This window comes from Aethalodelphis obliquidens, unplaced genomic scaffold (genome assembly GCF_003676395.1).
Source record: "Aethalodelphis obliquidens isolate GAN/ISIS:26980383/991018 unplaced genomic scaffold, ASM367639v1 scaffold61, whole genome shotgun sequence".
In the NCBI taxonomy this organism is placed as follows: Eukaryota; Metazoa; Chordata; class Mammalia; order Artiodactyla; family Delphinidae; genus Aethalodelphis; species Aethalodelphis obliquidens.
The window spans coordinates 8,073,958-8,091,941 of record NW_020838005.1 but is presented as its reverse complement, the minus strand read 5'-3'; the positions used below and the strand labels follow the sequence as shown (position 1 = coordinate 8,091,941).

At 38.5% G+C, this 17,984-nt stretch overlaps 2 protein-coding genes across 6 annotated transcripts in view; one reads left to right on the top strand and one right to left on the bottom strand.

Annotated features, from left to right (window-relative positions):
• Positions 1-17,984, top strand: part of CEP44 (centrosomal protein 44) — a 171,690-nt gene that overhangs the window by 138,414 nt on the left and 15,292 nt on the right. Inside the window, exon 15 of one of the 3 annotated variants that reach the window (XR_003428971.1) lies at positions 3,796-3,814. Coding sequence is in view for 2 of the 3 variants with exons in the window: in XM_027087980.1 (XP_026943781.1) it covers positions 3,796-3,942 (147 nt within the window). In the remaining variant the exon portion in view is untranslated. Of the gene's footprint in view, positions 1-3,795; positions 3,968-17,984 lie in introns of those variants that run through there. The other 2 variants (XM_027087982.1, XM_027087980.1) reach the window with 2 other exon arrangements.
• Positions 1-17,984, bottom strand: part of HPGD (15-hydroxyprostaglandin dehydrogenase) — a 29,310-nt gene that overhangs the window by 2,193 nt on the left and 9,133 nt on the right. Inside the window, exons 4-6 of one of the 3 annotated variants that reach the window (XM_027087992.1) lie at positions 15,298-15,394; positions 3,313-3,389; positions 530-693 (exon numbers count right to left, since the gene is read on the bottom strand). In XM_027087992.1, the coding sequence (XP_026943793.1) occupies positions 530-693; positions 3,313-3,389; positions 15,298-15,394 (338 nt within the window). Of the gene's footprint in view, positions 1-529; positions 694-3,312; positions 3,390-3,782; positions 5,346-5,723; positions 6,101-15,297; positions 15,395-17,984 lie in introns of those variants that run through there. The other 2 variants (XM_027087993.1, XM_027087994.1) reach the window with 2 other exon arrangements.

Sequence of the window (17,984 nt, the reverse complement as noted above, 5' to 3'; positions counted from 1 at the left end):
ATGCAAGAAAATCAAGGTAAGTAGAGGTTGATGGATAAGTTCATGGTGAGTGTGGTGAAGTCAGGATTAGATCCAGATGACTCCGTCCTGTGAGACGCCAACTGCTCTAACTCAGACATGGTTCCCCAAACGTGTGTTGACCAGTTGTTTCTAGGAAAGTGGTTGAAGTTAGGGGGGCATATTTAATTTCACAAAGGGTATATATGAATATTGCTTGGAATTTAGGCAGATAAGGTATCATTGCTTCCAAAGACAACTAAACATCACCTTTAAAAAAAAGTATCTGATTATGGTTGAAGGTATTAATGATGCATTCTTTATACCTAACAGCAAAATTCATGACGTGTCAACATATTCTATTCGGAAACCCAGAAAAAGTATTTTTTTTCAGAGATTTTGTCAAACCAAAACTTTGAAGCTTGCATGAGTTTCTCAAATTTAAAAGCTAATTTTTTTTCCTTTCGATTGCTTATGTCTAGATAGCACTTTGCTCCATTGTATAAAGGAAGATAGGTATAGTTTTACTTACTCCAAAATTCCATAGTATTTCATCATATCCTTGATATGATCCGTGTATTCTATATATTGTCCCATGTTTTCTTCATTTTCAATGGATTTGAGGATGGGTGTATTAACAAAGCCTGGGCAAATGGCATTCAGTCTCACACCACTGTTCATGAGATTAGCAGCCATCTGCCAATTGGAAGTAGAAGGTTGCAGATTTCAGGAGTTTTGTAAATGTATAACATAGGATAAACTGATAATTAAAGCTAGTTAAAAGATGCTGATGTGAAAGGTACTAGACAGCTGTCCTTCTAGCTATATAATGATGACAATGGTAAGGCTGACTGGTGGCAGAAAGTAAAAGAATACATAACTAAAGTGCTGAACTAATTCTTGCAAGTCTCACCTAATTACTTTTTTTAAAATATCAATATTACTGGGCGACTCCTGAAAATACTTGATTATCTAAAGTGCTCTTATCTACTGAACACTGCAGGCAGCTGAAGGTAAGAAGCTGAGGCTTAGAATTGATATCCCAAGTTTTCTTTGAAATTGGGGTTGTATTTTAAAGAGAATACTTACTTAAAAAATACTGTTAGTGGAAAATTTTAGGACTTTGATTGATTCTAAAGACACTCAGTAATTTGCACTATCTGGAAGACAATTTTAATTATTTTTAGACTAACCTTCTTTGGCTTTTATTTGAACTATTTATAAAACAAAATGTAAGTCAATTATTTGTGGATTCCATTTGCTTTCTTGCTAACATTCATTCATAACCCCCCTAATCAATACTTGTGGTGCTTTCAAGGTTTTCTGTGGACAAGCACAGAGTAATAAGAAATTTGAGTTGCCTGATGTGGACCAAGGTCAAATAAAACGATGCTCTGCTTCCTTGTTTCAGCTCTTACACCATGAACAAGTGTCCTTTTCGCGGTACTTGCCCATGTTTTTCTCATCTTTGTGCTTGTGTTGATGATTTTGCTATCTGAAATGTCTTCAAGGCATAGTGCTGAAGTGCTGTCTAGTATTTCTAAGTGCAAGAAGGCTGCAATGTGCCTATGGATAAAATACACGTGTTAGAGGAGCTTCCTTCAGGCATGAGGTATAAATGCTGTTTGCCATGCTAATACAATACATATTAAACACAATGCATATTAAATAAGGTGTCTTTAAACAGAAATATACATAAAACTAGGCTATGTGTTGATTGGTTATTCAAAATGTTGTAGCCAGAGGTTCAAAGGAACTTAACCCTGAATTTCCCCTATGAGCAACAGTTTAGTACCCTCTAATTCAGTGTTTGCAAGTGAATTTATAGAACATAACTAACAAATAATGAGCATCAGCTGTACAGGTGTCCAGTCTTATAACTGTAAATGCAACAGTTCTGGTCTTCGCTTTGATTTACTTTGCTTTGTAGCAGTGTTATGTGTTCATTAAAAGTTGAATTAAAGATTAAGTCTTTGCAAATTAAATTAAAATTTCCAAGCAATTTTAATTAAGAGTGTGAGAGCTGCCAATCTTCCTTTTTGACTGAACATTTACCGTTCACCATCTGCTTTCTCTATCCCTAGCGTTTCTTGTTATCAATGATTTCCTGTTCATCTGGCCCCTCTCTCCATCTCACCTAGACTAACCACTGTAGAGGTCTCCCAACTGCTCTTTCCTTTTCTGCACTTGTCCTCTCTCATACATTCTTTCTGAATCTCTCTTTTTATGTCTTATTTTGTTTTTTTTGGCCTTGCCACGCAGCTTGCAGGATCTTAGTTCCCCGACCAGAGATTGAACCCAGGCCCTTGACAGTGAGAGTCCTAACCACCAGACTGCCAGGGAATTCCCATACATTCTCTAAAGAGCAGATAGAATGGTCTTCTTCAAATGGAAATATAATCTTGTCACTTCTGTGCAGAAAAAACCCATTGATGGCTGTATTTAGAATAAAATCCAAGCTCATGACCCTGACTCATAAGCCGCCTTTCGTCTGGCTTCTGCTTACATCTCCAGTCAATCACATGCTCCTTTCCCCTTGCTCATCAGGCTCCATTCAAGCTTGCCCTTTTTTTTTTTTCAGTTATTATAAAAAGGCACTTCATGCTATCAATGCATGTGGTCAGTAAGTTCTAAAATAGTTTCCTAAGCTCTGTACACTTTCACCCTAGGTCTCCATGGAGACAGCATCCTTGACAACCCTATCAGGTAAACTCTGGCCGCACCCCTCCTTCCATTCTCCATGCTCTCACTCATTTTTACCATATCTTCAGGGACAAGTAACACCTGGAGCATACTGTATATTCTGTTTAAGGAAGTCTTAAGTTAATGATTTTTAAATTTGGAGTCAATTTCAAAAAAATAAGGAATATCTTCCCATTTTTTACCCTTAAGGATATTTTTCAGTAACCTATGTTTAGAATCTACTTCATTTTAAAATTATCTATTCTAGGGACTTCCCTGGCAGTCCAGTGGTTAAGACTCTGTGCTTCCAGTGCAGGGGGCACAGGTTTGATCCCTGGTCGGGAACTAGGATCCCACATGCCGTGTGGTGAGGCCAATAAATAAATAAATAAAGTAAATAAATAAGATGGCTAATTTCATGTTAAAGTAAAATAAAATTATCTATTCTATATTTAGTCCTTTACATGATCTGAAAACTATTTTTTAATAATAAATATTGAAGTAGAACTTATTTTTCTATCTTTAATCCAGATGTATTGAATTCTGACCCTGTTCCCCTCTACTTCATAGAACTCATGCGTCACATATGTGCAGAAAAGAGAAAAAGAGACACTGCGGTCGTTGTATCCTCACCGCTGCCGAGCGTGTGAATCCAATTATGCCATGTTTGGAAGCACAATAAACAGGCTGTTGTGCAACAGGCATCAGCCCTGAGACAAACAAATAAGAAACAAAAACACTTTTATTAAAAAAATGAGCAAACAAACCCCAATACTTGCTATGAAAATGAATAATTTGTGCCTGTTCCATTTTAAGATTAATCTAGAAAATACACTAAGGTAATCACTGGACAGTTTTGTAAAACTCACTAGTCCAGGCATAGTTTATTCCTCCTATAACCTCTACTATACTGTCCAAAATTTATGGTCAGTAAGCTACCGCCTAGGGATGTAGCCAAGAGTGATACATAAGTTTTTCTGCTTCCCTGATGAAGACAAGAGAAGTCAGTGTTATCTAAAACACCGAAAGAATCATCTTGAAATCCAGTAAGTTACTATCTAATTTTCAGTTTTTATGTCTGGATTTTTAAAAAGTGTATATTCTTTATTTTTTAAGGCTTCCAAATGGCTGAAGGACTTTAAACTGCTTAAGCGGGATCTGGAGAGTATTATTTGTCTTCGTTATAAGTTGGTAAGCATTTCCCTGTCACGAATTGCACTGAACAATGCCGCTAAGTGTTTAAGAAAATTAAAAGTTAATTAACTTCTTTTGATTCTGATCTGTAGCAGATGCCTAGATCTTCTCATCCCATGACTTAGGAAAAGAAAGTCAGAAATAAAAATGTTTGATCCTATTTTATTTCCTTTAATAATTATGTACTCAGCAACAGAATTCAAGCAGCTTTAGAATTGGCTTAATTTTCCATTTACACACAATAGTAACTGCTCAAAATTATGATTAAATCCATGGTGTGGAGAAAAAGTGGTACTGCAGCAGGTATGGCATCTTTTCCCCCCTATCTCCCAGCCCGACGTTACCCGCTCCCCGCTACCAGAAGAAACAAAACAAGAAAAACTGATTTTTCTGTAGTTATTATCACTATCAAGCTTATTTCTCATAACGGTCAATTCTCTGTCTCAATCTACAGTGAAACTTTTAACTAGAGCCATTTGTACATCTTAGCTTTTAACTAATTTCTTGAGTTAACGCATTCTACCATTTTTAAAATTTGTGATTTCTCCAAGGAAGAGCGATCCCTGATTACTTTAATGTTATTAATGTCAAATGTCATGATACTACTAAATGATTCTGCTGAGACGTGGTCATCTCCACTCAGCTAACTAGTCCCAGAACCCACCGATGGTGAGCGTGTTGTACCAAAGTGCAGTAATAATGGCGGACCTTAACCACTCCCTGGGTGCCTGCCAGGTCTCAATTTATGACGTACGTTTGCTCAAGAGCAGTTTAAATCCCTGGGGATGGTAGATCACACAGAGTGCGTCCTCCCAATGATCTCAAAGTACTGTAACGTGGTTCTCTTTTTGTTTTGTTTTGTTTTGTTTTTTCTGTTCAGTAGCGTGTGTAAGTTAATTAAGTTTGTCAGTGTCAGTCAACAAGAATTCATGATGCCTCCACAGGGTGAACAGGTGTATTAGCAGATCGAGATAAAGACAATAAACAGGTGCAGCCAGGCGTTGCTGCTTCTTGTTCTTGTAAGTTAGTCACTGTTCTACCCGCTCCTTCAATGTTTATGAGACCAAGGTAGTGGTTGTAGGTGGCATTCACGGACAGCAGGAAATGCAGAGTGAACCTGAGTCAGAGATGAGCTGTTGACAGCCACAAAAAACACAAGGATGTCAAAGATGAATGGGAATGAATTTCTGTTATGCATGTGGAGGCACTGAACTTCTGAACCCAAACTGGTTCAAAGTGTCACAGCAGCAAAAGAGAGCAAATACTGTTGTGTTGGTTCTGTCTAAGAAGCCAGCTGCAAAACACATACTTTCCTTTAAAGGAAGAATTGCAGATGCAATCAGAATTTGTTTGCATTTTTAGAGTGGCACTTAGCTTTATGACTCTCGTGGCATTCCAATGACATTTTTCACTGCAGTCCTGCAGAATGTTTCCTCTTGCATTGCTTTCACTCTCTGGCATTAGATCAAAGGCTGCATAAATCCATTTCAGACATTCAGAAATCAAGCATCCTTTTAAGATATTTTTCCAGCTTTTTGGTATAACTGGCATACAATAAACTGCATATATTTAAAGTGTGTGGTTTGATACGTTTTGACATAGGTCTACACCCACAAAACCACGACCACAATCAAGATATGAACACAGCCATCCCCTAAAAGTTTCCTTGTGCCCCATCATCCTGTCCTTCTGCGTTTCCCCTCCCCCTAAGCAACCACTGATCTGTTTTGTGTCACTATAGATTAGTTTGCCTCTTCTAGAAGTTTATATAAATGTAATCATACAGTGTAAACTTTTCTGTCTGACTTCTTTCACTCGGGATAATTCTTGTGGGATTCATCCATGTTGTAATGTGTATCAATAGCTCATTTCTCTTTCTTCCTTTTTTTTTTTCTCTTTCTTCCTTTTTTTTTTTTCTGAATGGTATTACACTGTAAGGATATACCTATCAATTGCATATGCATTGCTCTTTTGATAGATATATTCAGTTTGGGGTCTTATAAAAAAAGAGAATTCTGTTTTTCAATTATTTTATTTAGGCAAGTTGTAGTTAATTTAGTTAAGTAGAGAGTTTTTCTTTATCTCCCCAGTACATGTAGATTTTAACTGTGGCTCCTTATGTTTCAGACAGGTAAAGATGTGTGGGATTTTGTCCCCAACTTGCCAACTGACTTTCAGTGTAGAAGTGTGCTCTCTCTCCCTCAGTTTGCTGCTTTGAAAAGGGAGGCTAAAGGGAGAGAGAAAAGGGTTTTTTTTGTTTTTTTGTTTTTAAGGCTTTTTTTAAGGTTTTTCTTTTTGACAATGATTTTAGTTGGGGTGGAAATTTTTCAGAAATCCAACATTTTCTATTGGGTCTCACGATCCATTTCTCCCTTCCAAGTATAACATTACTGCTGTTGTGGTCAACTTCAGTATCGTATTGTTTAGCCATACCTCTGTTACCAACCTTAGACCTGCAGCACCAACATATAATGTTTCCATGTGCTTCAAATAAAAACCTGTTCTGAGGCTAGTAATAAGGGTCAGCTCAGAGAATTGTTCAGGATGTGTCTGATATGACTCTGGGGACACCACTCACGTGGTAGTTTGTGGAGATTGTGCCCCACAGAGTTCCTGCAGTTTACAACCTGCACAACTATACATGGCAGCCCTCCATGGTAGAGGAGGATGACGGGGCAAGAGACTGAGAAGGATGAACCAGTGGAGGTAGGAAGAAAACAAGCTAAGCATCATGTTGCGTAAATTAAAGATGGGACTATTTTAAGAAGCCTAGAGTGGTTACCTTTATCATGTGCAGAATCAAAAGAGAATGGCTTTTCTTTGAGATATTAACATTTCAAAATCACTCATCTAAAAATAGTAGCCTTCTTGGTTTCACTTCCTTCTCCAGCTACCTCTCCACTGCTCCACAGCTCCCCCTAACCAGGCTTTCCTCTGACCAGTCCAGTGCAACAGATCTTGTGGTGGTTGCCAGTGACGGGCGTCTGCTAAGGCTAGGTCTTCATCTTGCTTGATACTTTGCTCAGTAGCAACCAGCACAGTTCATGATGCTCTCCTTAAAACACCTCCCTCCTTACGCTGGTGTCCTGCCACCTCACCCTAACTAGCATCTCCTACTCCTCGACCAGACCCACAAAGAGGCTGGGGGCCCAAGAGCCGGTCCTGGTCCTCTCTGCTTTTCTATGTGCACTCTTTCCTTAGGTGACCTTATCCACTCCTATGGATGAAATTCATTCTCTCCATGCCTCCTTCATTCTCATTCTCTCTCTCTCTCTCTCTCTCTCTCTCTCTCTCTCTCTCTCTCTCACACACACACACACACACACACACATAATTTTCAAATTTGAATTCCAGATGTCCAGCCAAGATCTTTTACTCTGTCTTGAGATGGGAAATTTAGTTTTCTTCCCTTAAAATACAGTGTGTGCTAATTCAAAAGGTTTTATAGGAGTGAATTCATTTTAGAAATATGTGTTTGGTACCAAGTAAGTGCCAAATATAATGAAAACATGTTTTAAATAGTTAGTTGAAATGTATAAAACCAAGGGGAGGATCACCATTTGGCCAGAATGTTATTTCTTATACTACTTAACCATTTAAAAATGTCCTTTTAATTGAATTGGTCGAGACAGATTGTAGCACAGTAGTTTGGATTTTGGGTGCCAGACTGGCTGATCTCAAATCTTGAATCCACCACAATGAGCTCTGTTACTTTTGGAGGGGTTACTGCTGCCTACCATGGTGTTTTTCCTCTGTGAAATAGAGTAGTAATAGTAGCTATTCTGAGTCCTGAATGAGCTAATTTACATAAAATACTTAAAACTGTGCCTGACACATAAAAAGCATTACTATTTGCCATTATCTTTATATAAATGTAATCATTTTTCCTAAAGATGAAACATCTCGTCTCATTTATTGTTTTATTTACCTGTTTATCCACATTGTACCTTTTTATGAAAATGTGTCTTTTGTACTAAAATGCCACAAATCTGGTACAGCATCCTAACTGGGTTTGGTTTCTGAACCTTGGCAAACCGTGGACTCTCGCTATTCCTAATTCAAAAGTATTACAGAAGTGCATCCATTTAAGAACTATGTATTTAGTTACTTTAAATACAAAGGATATTGACGTAGTATTTTAAATCTGCTCTATTGAGAGCCTCTGGCGCAGGGCTAGGGTAGAGCTTTGATATCTGACCATCCAGATCACCCCATCTGACTTCACAGGGAGTTCTGCCAGGATAGTGACTACAGGCCCAGTTGCTGGAATTAATTTGGATTTTTTAAAATCTTGCAAATTAATTCCCATATGCACAGCAAAATTATTTTGTCTTCATGTTAAAGGATTTAAGAATAACACAACAAAGGACTGAGACCATGAGAGAACAGTCTCTAAAAAAATGTCATTTTGTTTGATGTGGGGAATCCTTAATTGTGCTTAAAAATGGATGCCTTATATTTAAAAAGTTAAGAATAGATTTTCAATACTTATTTATTCTGGGCCCAGCACTCTGCAAGTTTACTTAAAGAATTGTGAAATGGCTCTCTCTCCAAAATACAACACGTGTAATTTAGTTGCAGGTTTATGTCCGTCCTAACTGTAGATTAAGAAAAATAATATCAACAGAGGGAGAAATTCTACCCACGAAACAGAGAAATATTTTCTACAGCCACTCAGGATAATAACACCAAATGGCACTGACTGATGGGATAATTATGAAAAAAATTTTAAATACTTGAAAATGACACATGTAATTATAGAACAAATAAAGAAGGCATTTGGAAAAGTAAAATATCATTTCCCTTTCCACATTAGTTCCTCTATCTTTAATATTCTTTCTACCTGTATTTACAAAAGATAACTTTAATATCTACATTTCACAGGAGGTAAATCGCTCAAAAAGTTTTTGTGCAAAAAACTGAAATCTGCTCAGACGGCAGTTGTACTGAATCCTTAAACATATTTTCTTTTAAATGGATAGAAACTAGGTAAGATAGACTATACAGAAGTGCTAAAGAAATTCAACTTAGGAAAGGAAATTGAGAATCTAAGGATACTGATCTTTGCATGATAAAAACTTGAGTTCAGCAGCTGTGCTAAAAAGCAGGGGTCGAAATTCCTCACATTTTCTTTAAAATCAAAAAAGAAACGGTCTACCCATCTTTCTGTGGTTAACCAGCACTTCTCTAATAAGGAAAAAAAAGAGAACTGGTGAGAATCCGTTTATCTATGTTTGTGCAGAAAGTGGACTGAAGTAACTGGTGGACTTCCTTATTAGATGCTTTTCCACACAATAGAACACCTTATCTGATGCTGCTCTTTCTCCCCAGTCACATGCTTGCCGTTAACAAATTATGTCTTAAAGTATGACCTGACATAAAAAGTGGGATAAACTTCCACAGAACGACTACATCTTTCTACCTTCCAGAAAGGTAACCCCAGCAGCACTTTCCAGGGATTGTTAATTCTCAGAAAGTTGTCCCTAAGGTCCCATCACAATCCCCCTTCCTAAAAGTTCAGTTATCCCCTAGGCTGTGATCAGAGGAAACCAAGGTGAGCTTTCTCAGCCACTCAGAGAATGTCCCTGTGCAAACTAGAGGCTGGTTCCTCAAAGTGTGGGTCAAGGATCAGCATCAGAATTGCAGGATCCACCCCAGACGTACTGAGTCAGAAGAATCTGCCTCTAAACAGAGCCCGTAGGTAATGTCTCTCATGTTGAATTCTAGAAGACTATTCATTTTCTTAATAGTCTTTATGGCTAGGAACCCCTACATCTTTTATCCATTCCTCAAAAGGCCAATTTATAAATATTTAGCCTTTCCTACTGATTCCTTTTAGTATGTGTCTTCTTAATAATTTTAAGCCATAGGACAGCAAAACGGACACCACGAAGACTTTCGCTGGTACTAAGCGAGGGAGGTGGCCCACGTACTCATAGCCGTTGACATCTGACCAGTTAAGATCCAAATAATGCAGACTCAGCCATTGTACGATATACACTAAAATAGAGCAACATACAATTGCTTTTATTACGACTGCTAATCGTCACCACCTTTCCCATGTTACGCAGCTTGTTTGAGATGAGTGGTTCCACTATAAATTGGAGAGAATTAAACAGACTTCTATTGTAGGGATTTGTAAAAGTTCAATGTGATATCACAGAGCCAATAGTTTATCACAGTGCCTGGAACTTGGCACTTGCTAAATATGTAACTCCCTCTTCTTTAAAGCAAAAATATTTGCAGAGGGTTGTACCACGTGATTACCTGAAATTTCTGGTCTGCTGTGACATTCCAGTCCAGCTGCTCTTCAGGCCATGTGAGTTCTAAAGCCTTGTACCTCTCATCGTGCTTCTGTTTCACCTGTGCCACGCTAACTGGTGCTGCCATGTTGACGAAACACGTGTAGCTCTTGGGGTAGAAACTTTGCCAGTTACTTTCATAGCCCCACTTCCCTTCTGTCCATGTTTAACACGTTTGGTTAACTTGAATGTGTTATTTAAAGTGGTAACTTGAGCTCTTCTACTGTAACACAAAGTAATTACATAGTTGTCGATACAACTTAGAGCTCAAGTGAGTATGTCACTGGGCTGGGTTTAAGACATGCTAAACAAGTTCTAAGATTTTCAGGTATTTTCTTGGGACTCTAATGTTTTCAATTCAGAGCAGATACGACCTTCGTGGTGTCACTCACCAAATGCTACTGAGTGACTTATTTTTGAGGCATAGCAAACACCAAGACCTCAGTAGCTGAGCAGGTGGGAGCAGGGTTGGTGGGCAGACTCTTCCTGTGATGACTACTCTTCCTTTCCCACTATGTATAGAAGCAGCATACTCGACTCCTATGGGATGCCTCATGGGAGCAGAGCTGTCTATCTGCTTTAAACCAGACTTCACTCTTCTCTCTTGTTCAACTTTTTCTTGTTTGACAGTTAAGGATGGATGTGGTAAAATGAGTGCAGGTTTATACATTGTATTTATAGACAAAAACTTGTACAGAAGAATCTATGTGGTTAACAGAGGTTGGAACAACTTCCAGGGCTTCCAGGGACAAGCACACCCTTCCCTCAATACACCGAGGAATCACTCTCCCCTGTAACTACTCCTCTGTTTGTTAAACTTATTAATTGCATCTGATACTCGGTCTGCGTCAGCGGTCGTTACTCATTAACTTCTCTGCCGAAACCAGTGTGTCAACTTGAGGTTTTACTATGACACTAAATGATTCCACTGGATCTGTGCAAGAGATCATGGGATGGACTCTGGTTGGGTTGAATATTACCCACCATTCCTTCAACAGAGTGAGCAGTAGGGGGAAAAGAGGGAAAGTCTGTAAGGAAGGAATATTTGGAAAACACAGAGGAAGCAAGCATTAGAACTCTCTTCCTACAAATTTGTCAATTATACTTCATATAAGCTGAGGAGTCAAAAAAAAAAAAAAAGAATTACTTTGACTCCAGTAACCCCTCAAAGACGTTTTTGGTCATCTGACCTCTGCCGACATGCTCCAACTTCAAGGGAACAAAATTGTTGATATTATTTCTGAGGAAAGTATGAGGATGTGAGACGTCTATATTTATCTTCTGCTACTATTACAAAATCCTGTATTTTTATCAAACTGATCTCATTATGGGAAGAACAGAAGCTCTTGGTGAGTGGATAAAATTCAAGACAATACATTTTAATACTCTTTCTGAGATGAGGACACCTCAGTGACAAAGCCCAGGGTCAGAGGAGGGGTAGCAGGGGCTGTCTGGATTGGCCAGAGGCAACAAGGAAATGGTGTAGATGCCACAAGTATGGAGGACGGGCATTATGAAGGTACCCAATCAAGTATAATGGACAGAGACGAACTATTGAACCATGATCAACAGAGTTACCCTGCCGGTTGGGAGGAATATCAGAGGGAGAACCACTTTGCTTTTTTTGTTTGTTTGTTTCTTTGTTTTTTTAAAAAGTAACTTTATTGGAGTATAATTGCTTTACAATGTTGTCTTAGTTTCTGCTGTATAACAAAGTGAATCAGCTATAAGTATACATATATCCCCATATCCCCTCCCTCCTGCGTCTCCCTCCCACCCTCCCTATCCCACCCCTCTAGGTGGTCACAAAGCACTGAGCTGATCTCCCTGTGCTATGCGGCTGCTTCCCACTAGCCATGCATTTTGCATTTGGTAGTGTATATGTGTCAGTACTACTCCACTTTAGACTGTTCTGCTATTCACTAGACTGTAAGAGTGTCAGAAAGGTAATTCAAAGCCAAAGTGGTCTCCTCATTGAATTTATATCCATTCATTGTTTTATTTGCACGATTAGAGAAGGATCTACACAGGGTTCCCAGTACTGGCTCTGAGATAGGTTAAGAGGAAAATTCACACCCAGGATGGGTACTGTGACAAAGCAAGCTCTTAGCCAAGAAAGCCAAGTGGACATCTAATTGTAATCCCTAAATTACTCTTCTCTATGGCATGTTTTGACTTGTGATGTTGGTAAGCTCCCCAAATGGTTCCAGGGCTTTACTCTGTGTGTGTCAAATGGGGCAATAGCTTAAGCTTTCGCTGAAGGTTTAATAAACAGTCCTGAGATTCAAGTAGTGCCCAGGAGGCCTGAAGATACTAGCACATCGCATTGGCTTAATCAATTTACAGGAATTCAGTTTCCTTTCTTTATAATTAGGCTAAGATAGACACAGAAAGAGAGAGAGACTGACAGACTCATAGATAGAAGAGAGAGAAAATCAAGTGGTTAAGAGTAGGGGATCACGTATCAGGCTGCTAGCATGAGAACTGCAGCTCCCCCGCTTCCCTGCATGTAAGCTTGTGCAAGAAACCTACACTCCCCAGGCTAGGTTCCCTTATCTGCAAGATGAAGATTATAGAATCTACTTCACTGTGCTGTTGAGAGTATTAAATGAGAGAACACATACGCAGTGTTTAAAAGAGTATCATGCAAACGGTGAGCGCTCAGTGAAAGTTAATTGTTACTATATATTTAAATATTTTTATTGGATAAAAGGCAGTACTACCCTGCATTTCTCTATTCATGCTCTTTGGGGCAAGTAAGCCTCTTCCTGTACAGAGGCTCTCCCAGAGAGTCCTATATTGATTCAACCCCGAGGCCTTCTCTCTTTCCTGAGATTGAAACCAGTGCCTCCAATGATACAAGGTCAAGAGTCTCTGATGTTCATGGTTCTCCAGTGTCACTAGCCCCCTTAACTTTAAGGGAGAATTCATGGAATTATGTCTTAATCACCACCCTAGGTTCTTTTGTACATTTATATTAAACTATTAAATATTTCTTCTTAAGTCTCCAATCATTTATATATTTTTCTTACGATTTCATTTCAAAATAGTGTAGATTTAGCCGTGACAATTTGCCTTTTGGGTTCCAGCCTCTGAGAATCCAAACTTCAGCCCTCTCTGGGGCTGAATATCTCTTTTAAGTATTGCCCATGCTTTCATCTTTTAATGTACTCTTGGACTTGAAATGTTATAATTTATAAGTAGATGACATGTTAGGAAAAATAACCAGATTACCCTGAACAATTTATAGAACCAGGGCTATAATAACTCTAGGGATGGCATTTTTGTCTTGAAGCAACTCAGAAAATGAGATGCGGGTTTATTTTTGAGAACTTCTGAAGAGGGAGATGTCTAAGTTTCCACTCGTGCTAAGTTCACAGTGGTTTAAAGACCATCTGACAATGATTCCTGGAGGAATGAGAAAAATGCTGAGCCTCAGACACTAGTGTGGTCACCTGACTCCCCCAGTGCTACTGCAGCCAGGAGGTGGAGGACAGGATGGGGGGTGGGGGGCAAGGAACACCGATTCTGCAATTACCACAATAACTGAAACCAACCCAATGACTGAAGAAAGTCTCACTGTTTTTTGGACACGAATAGTTTAGACTTGCTGTCAATATTGGTCAGTGTTCTAAAATTTCATGATTTCACTTTAACTATTCAAGACCCATTAATGATTTTTTCCTAGAATTTTCAAAGTAAAGGCTTTCTGCTCCAAAAGTTCCTGCCAAAGGTTTATAGCTAATACTGAGTAAGACGACATCAGCTGATCGTAAATCACACTGCCCCGAATAAAACACATTTTGGATTGCCCTTTGTGGCAAGGATGATCAGCTCTCCTCTGACATCCACCCTTAGACACACAGCTAGACTACATTTCCCAGACTCCCTGTCGTCAGGTGAGCCATGAGGTCCAAGCCTATAGGAATGTGAACAGAGTGAGGTTTGCCATTGCAGGGCTGGGATTTAGAAGAGGAGCCACACCTCCTCAGGGTTCTCTTGCTCTTTCTGTAGGAGAGAAAGGAGTCCCCCAGTGCCAGCGTAACCCTGGAAGCTCCACGCTGAAGAGCTTCTGCCAGCCTGGTTTCCCAAAAGACTGCGTACAGAAGAGGTTCCCTTGCCCTGGGCTGATATATGAGTGAGGAATAAGCTTACGCTATGTTTAAACCATTACACCTTTGGGTCTATTTATTATTGCAGTTTAGCACTGAAGGGAGGTGGAATATGCCACCCCAAAGTATGTGACATGGGCATAAGGGTGAATTTGAGCTAAAGGCACTTGTAAAACAGCAGATGCAAAGGAGCACTTTAATCTCCCTTTTCTTCCTGAAAGCAGGACACAGAATCCCATGTAAAAGATGCTGTCCCGGTACCAGGAGAAAAGAAACCTTATCGCTGGAGATAGGAGTCAAGGCCAAGAGACATCTGTACAAACGTTGTTAAAATAACTTTATCTTCCTTTAGTCTCCCCATATATTTTAGTTACTTTCCCACAGTTGCCTTGCTTTGTTCAACCTAGTTTATAAACAGCGAGGCCTTGCCATTTCTTTGGGTCTTCATTTTCCTGTGGGGACTCTCATGGACGTGTGAAAACCTGTACGCTTTGCCCTTGTTGATCCATCTTATGTCAATTTCATTCTCAGGCTGGGCCAGAGAGGCTGAGAAAGTAGAGATCAAGTCTGGCTTCCCCTACGGTATATCCCAACTAACTATATATGCCATATTGAAAAATTAGGCACGCTTACTAAAATCACACAGGACTAGAGATACCTTAACTTTGTTTTAGTCCTTTTTAGTCTTATCAAAGGTGCTTTTACATGTTTTACTGCTTAGGAATCTCACAGTAACCTTTGACAAATAGCAACTCTAGGAAAATATCTATACATTTTTTTTAAATAGTGCTGCAGAAAGATAAAGTCACAATTTAAGATAATAGGAATAAACTTAGAGTTTGAACTTCTGATATCATATAAGAGAAAATTCCATAGAACCAGTAAAAAAAAAAAAAGTAAACCAAGTTTCAATTTCAAACCTGAGTTGATAATAAATACACTTTGAAGAGTTACTTTTGTGGTCCCAATTACCAGTAAGAAATCATTATTAACATGATAATTGTCCTTACCTGCTAAAGAGGACATATTAATAATGATGCCACCTTCACCTCCATTTTGCTTGCTCATGTAATCCAAACCCAGGTAGGTTCCACTGATGACAGAAACCTAGTCCAGGGGCAGAAATGGGAAAAGCAACAGAGCTATTATACTCTATTAAAGAGTATAGCTCTGATAAAGAGCTATTATACTTTATCATACTTTATCATCTGGTCACACACCACAGTTTTTATTGCTATCCCAGACACCGAGGGAGACTCCTGCACATGTTATCAATGAAAGGTTTCGAAGTGGCTGTGTTTTTTTCAAACGCACTGACTGGATTCTCTTTTATTTGCCTAAACTTGTAGAGCTCATCACAGCTCTGCAAAACTTCACTTAGTTGCCTGATCTGAGATTTTATGATAAAGGTTATATTCCAAGTGTCTTGTTACTTTCACTAATCCTCAACATCTTCAAGAATTCTGTACATTCTTTTTCTTTTCTAAATACTGGATACAAAATGTATTCACCTTTCTTAGCACATGGTTCTCTTGTCCAACTATTCTACATCCATCTGCTCTGTTTCATTCTCTTGGACCTTGGAATATGTAATAGTGGATACCCTTGATTTCCTACACAGTTTTCATTTCCATCTTCTATTTTGCATTCGTGTCTACTTCTTCTGCATGTAATATAGAGGAAGGTGATCTCCCCTGTTTTAGTGCAGACAGTGATTAACCTATTTCAATCACAGAAATCCCATTCCCCTTGCCCGTGACTGGTTTAGGAGCCAAATGTGACCATTTCTGGTGAGACCTGAGAAGCAGTCCGCTAGAGGTGGGGTCTGGGCTGGGGAGGGTGATGGAAGAGGACTCTGCGGAGAAAATTGTCATCGCTCTTAAGAAAAACAGGAAGAAATGATTGCATTACTCCTTTCTCATTGCTTCATATGGGGGCGATGGCTGGAATGAAGTTATATTGATAGCATCTTTAAGAGGAAACCACCATGATGGCTGGCAGACGGGAATGAGATCTGGGAGCTGCAGCGTCAAGCCATCCTGAACTCTGTGTCGTATGAGATCACATAGCCATTGTACCCAGTTTGAGCAAAAGGGATTTCTGTTCCTTGGACATATGGTCTTCAGTAATGAAATCACTTAATTTTGTTCATCACTCCTGCAGCTGTCCTTTTGAAAGCTCACCCTGCTTTGCTACTCACATCCATGTATAGGCACCTTTTGGGTTTTATCCTAACATTTAAGAATTAACCACTGTCAAAATCAACTTGTGACATGAAACATATTTGAAACCTTGCATTCCCTTTTAGATTTAAGAACTCCTCTCCCTTCCAACTCAGACTTTTGAAAGGTGAAAATTTGCTTTTGACATCTTAATTCCTATGTCTCTCATTCTTTATAGCACTGCAAAGAAAATGATACAACAGATAATGAGATAACGAGTCTGAACCTGAGGGTATATTGGTGGTTACCTTCTTTTTATTTTAAAAAGTCCTTTTGGAGTTTTTTTGACAAGGATCCAGAGTTGCCTCTCTACCTAACAGTAGTTCTAGCACAAAAAAAAGTAAGCTGAAGATTCTATTCACTTAAGCCATGCATCAGTTTGATATTAAGTAGGCTTAGGGAGAATGAGTAAAACCTGCACATGATTCCCTTTAAAAAGGAAAAACAAAACATTAATGGCTTATATAAGAAGGAAAAGAATGTAGATGGCTGAAATTACTGAAGTCAGTTAGATTCTGTGTGTTTCTGCCCAAGTCTCCAGCATGTCTGAACAGAATTTCTGTTTATGTGTAGTGGCGCTACGCTTTTATTCTCAGGTATTTACAGCTTTGCTGACACCTGCTTTTGTGTTTTCAACATCTACAAGATGCAGCCAGATAGAAAATTTGGGAATGTTTTTAATTTTTTTTAAAAGCTAGATTTATTTCCTGGTTTTTGATGGAGAAGGCAAAGGATTATCTTGCCATCCATTATCAGGTTAAGAATTGAGTAACTTTTCAAATAAAAGGCTTCTTAGGATAAACCTGCAAGACAAAGCCTAAGGTTTTAGCTGTACATATAAGAAATTTTCACCTCTTTTCCTTTACTTTGACAACCTCTTCCATATCCCAGATCATATATTAATGGAATTGTTAGAAAAACGCAGAATAAAAATGTTTCCTAAATATATTTGTGGCCTTTTGGCAATGCTTATACATTGTATAGATTGGGCCATTGTAATATCCAGGGAAAAAAAGAAAACAAAAATTACAGATATGTTCTCGCTACAGATACAAAAAAAAGCTGGAATCTATAGCATTATTTTAGTCCATTTTGTAAAGGTATTAAAATTTTGTATTTGACTCTCAAACAAAAAAAGAGGAAAATCCAAAGTCTACTTTTACTTAGTGAGGATAAATGAAAATTCAGTTATTGACAAAGTGATATAATTAACACATGCTTACTCAACATTTTTAGTTACGAAGAGACAATTTTTATATGTAATACTGAAATTGTATAGTATTCCAAATGTTAACATACTTTTTTTTTTTTAACAAGTTAAAGCATTCTATAACTTAAAACCACTCTCATAAATTCCTCTATCCTGGAAATAATTCTCTAGTAATACAGATAAATGGATAAATGAACTTGTTTAACTCCTCTTATTAGGCATAGTGTCTTCCTATTATACACACATATATGTATATATGCTTCTA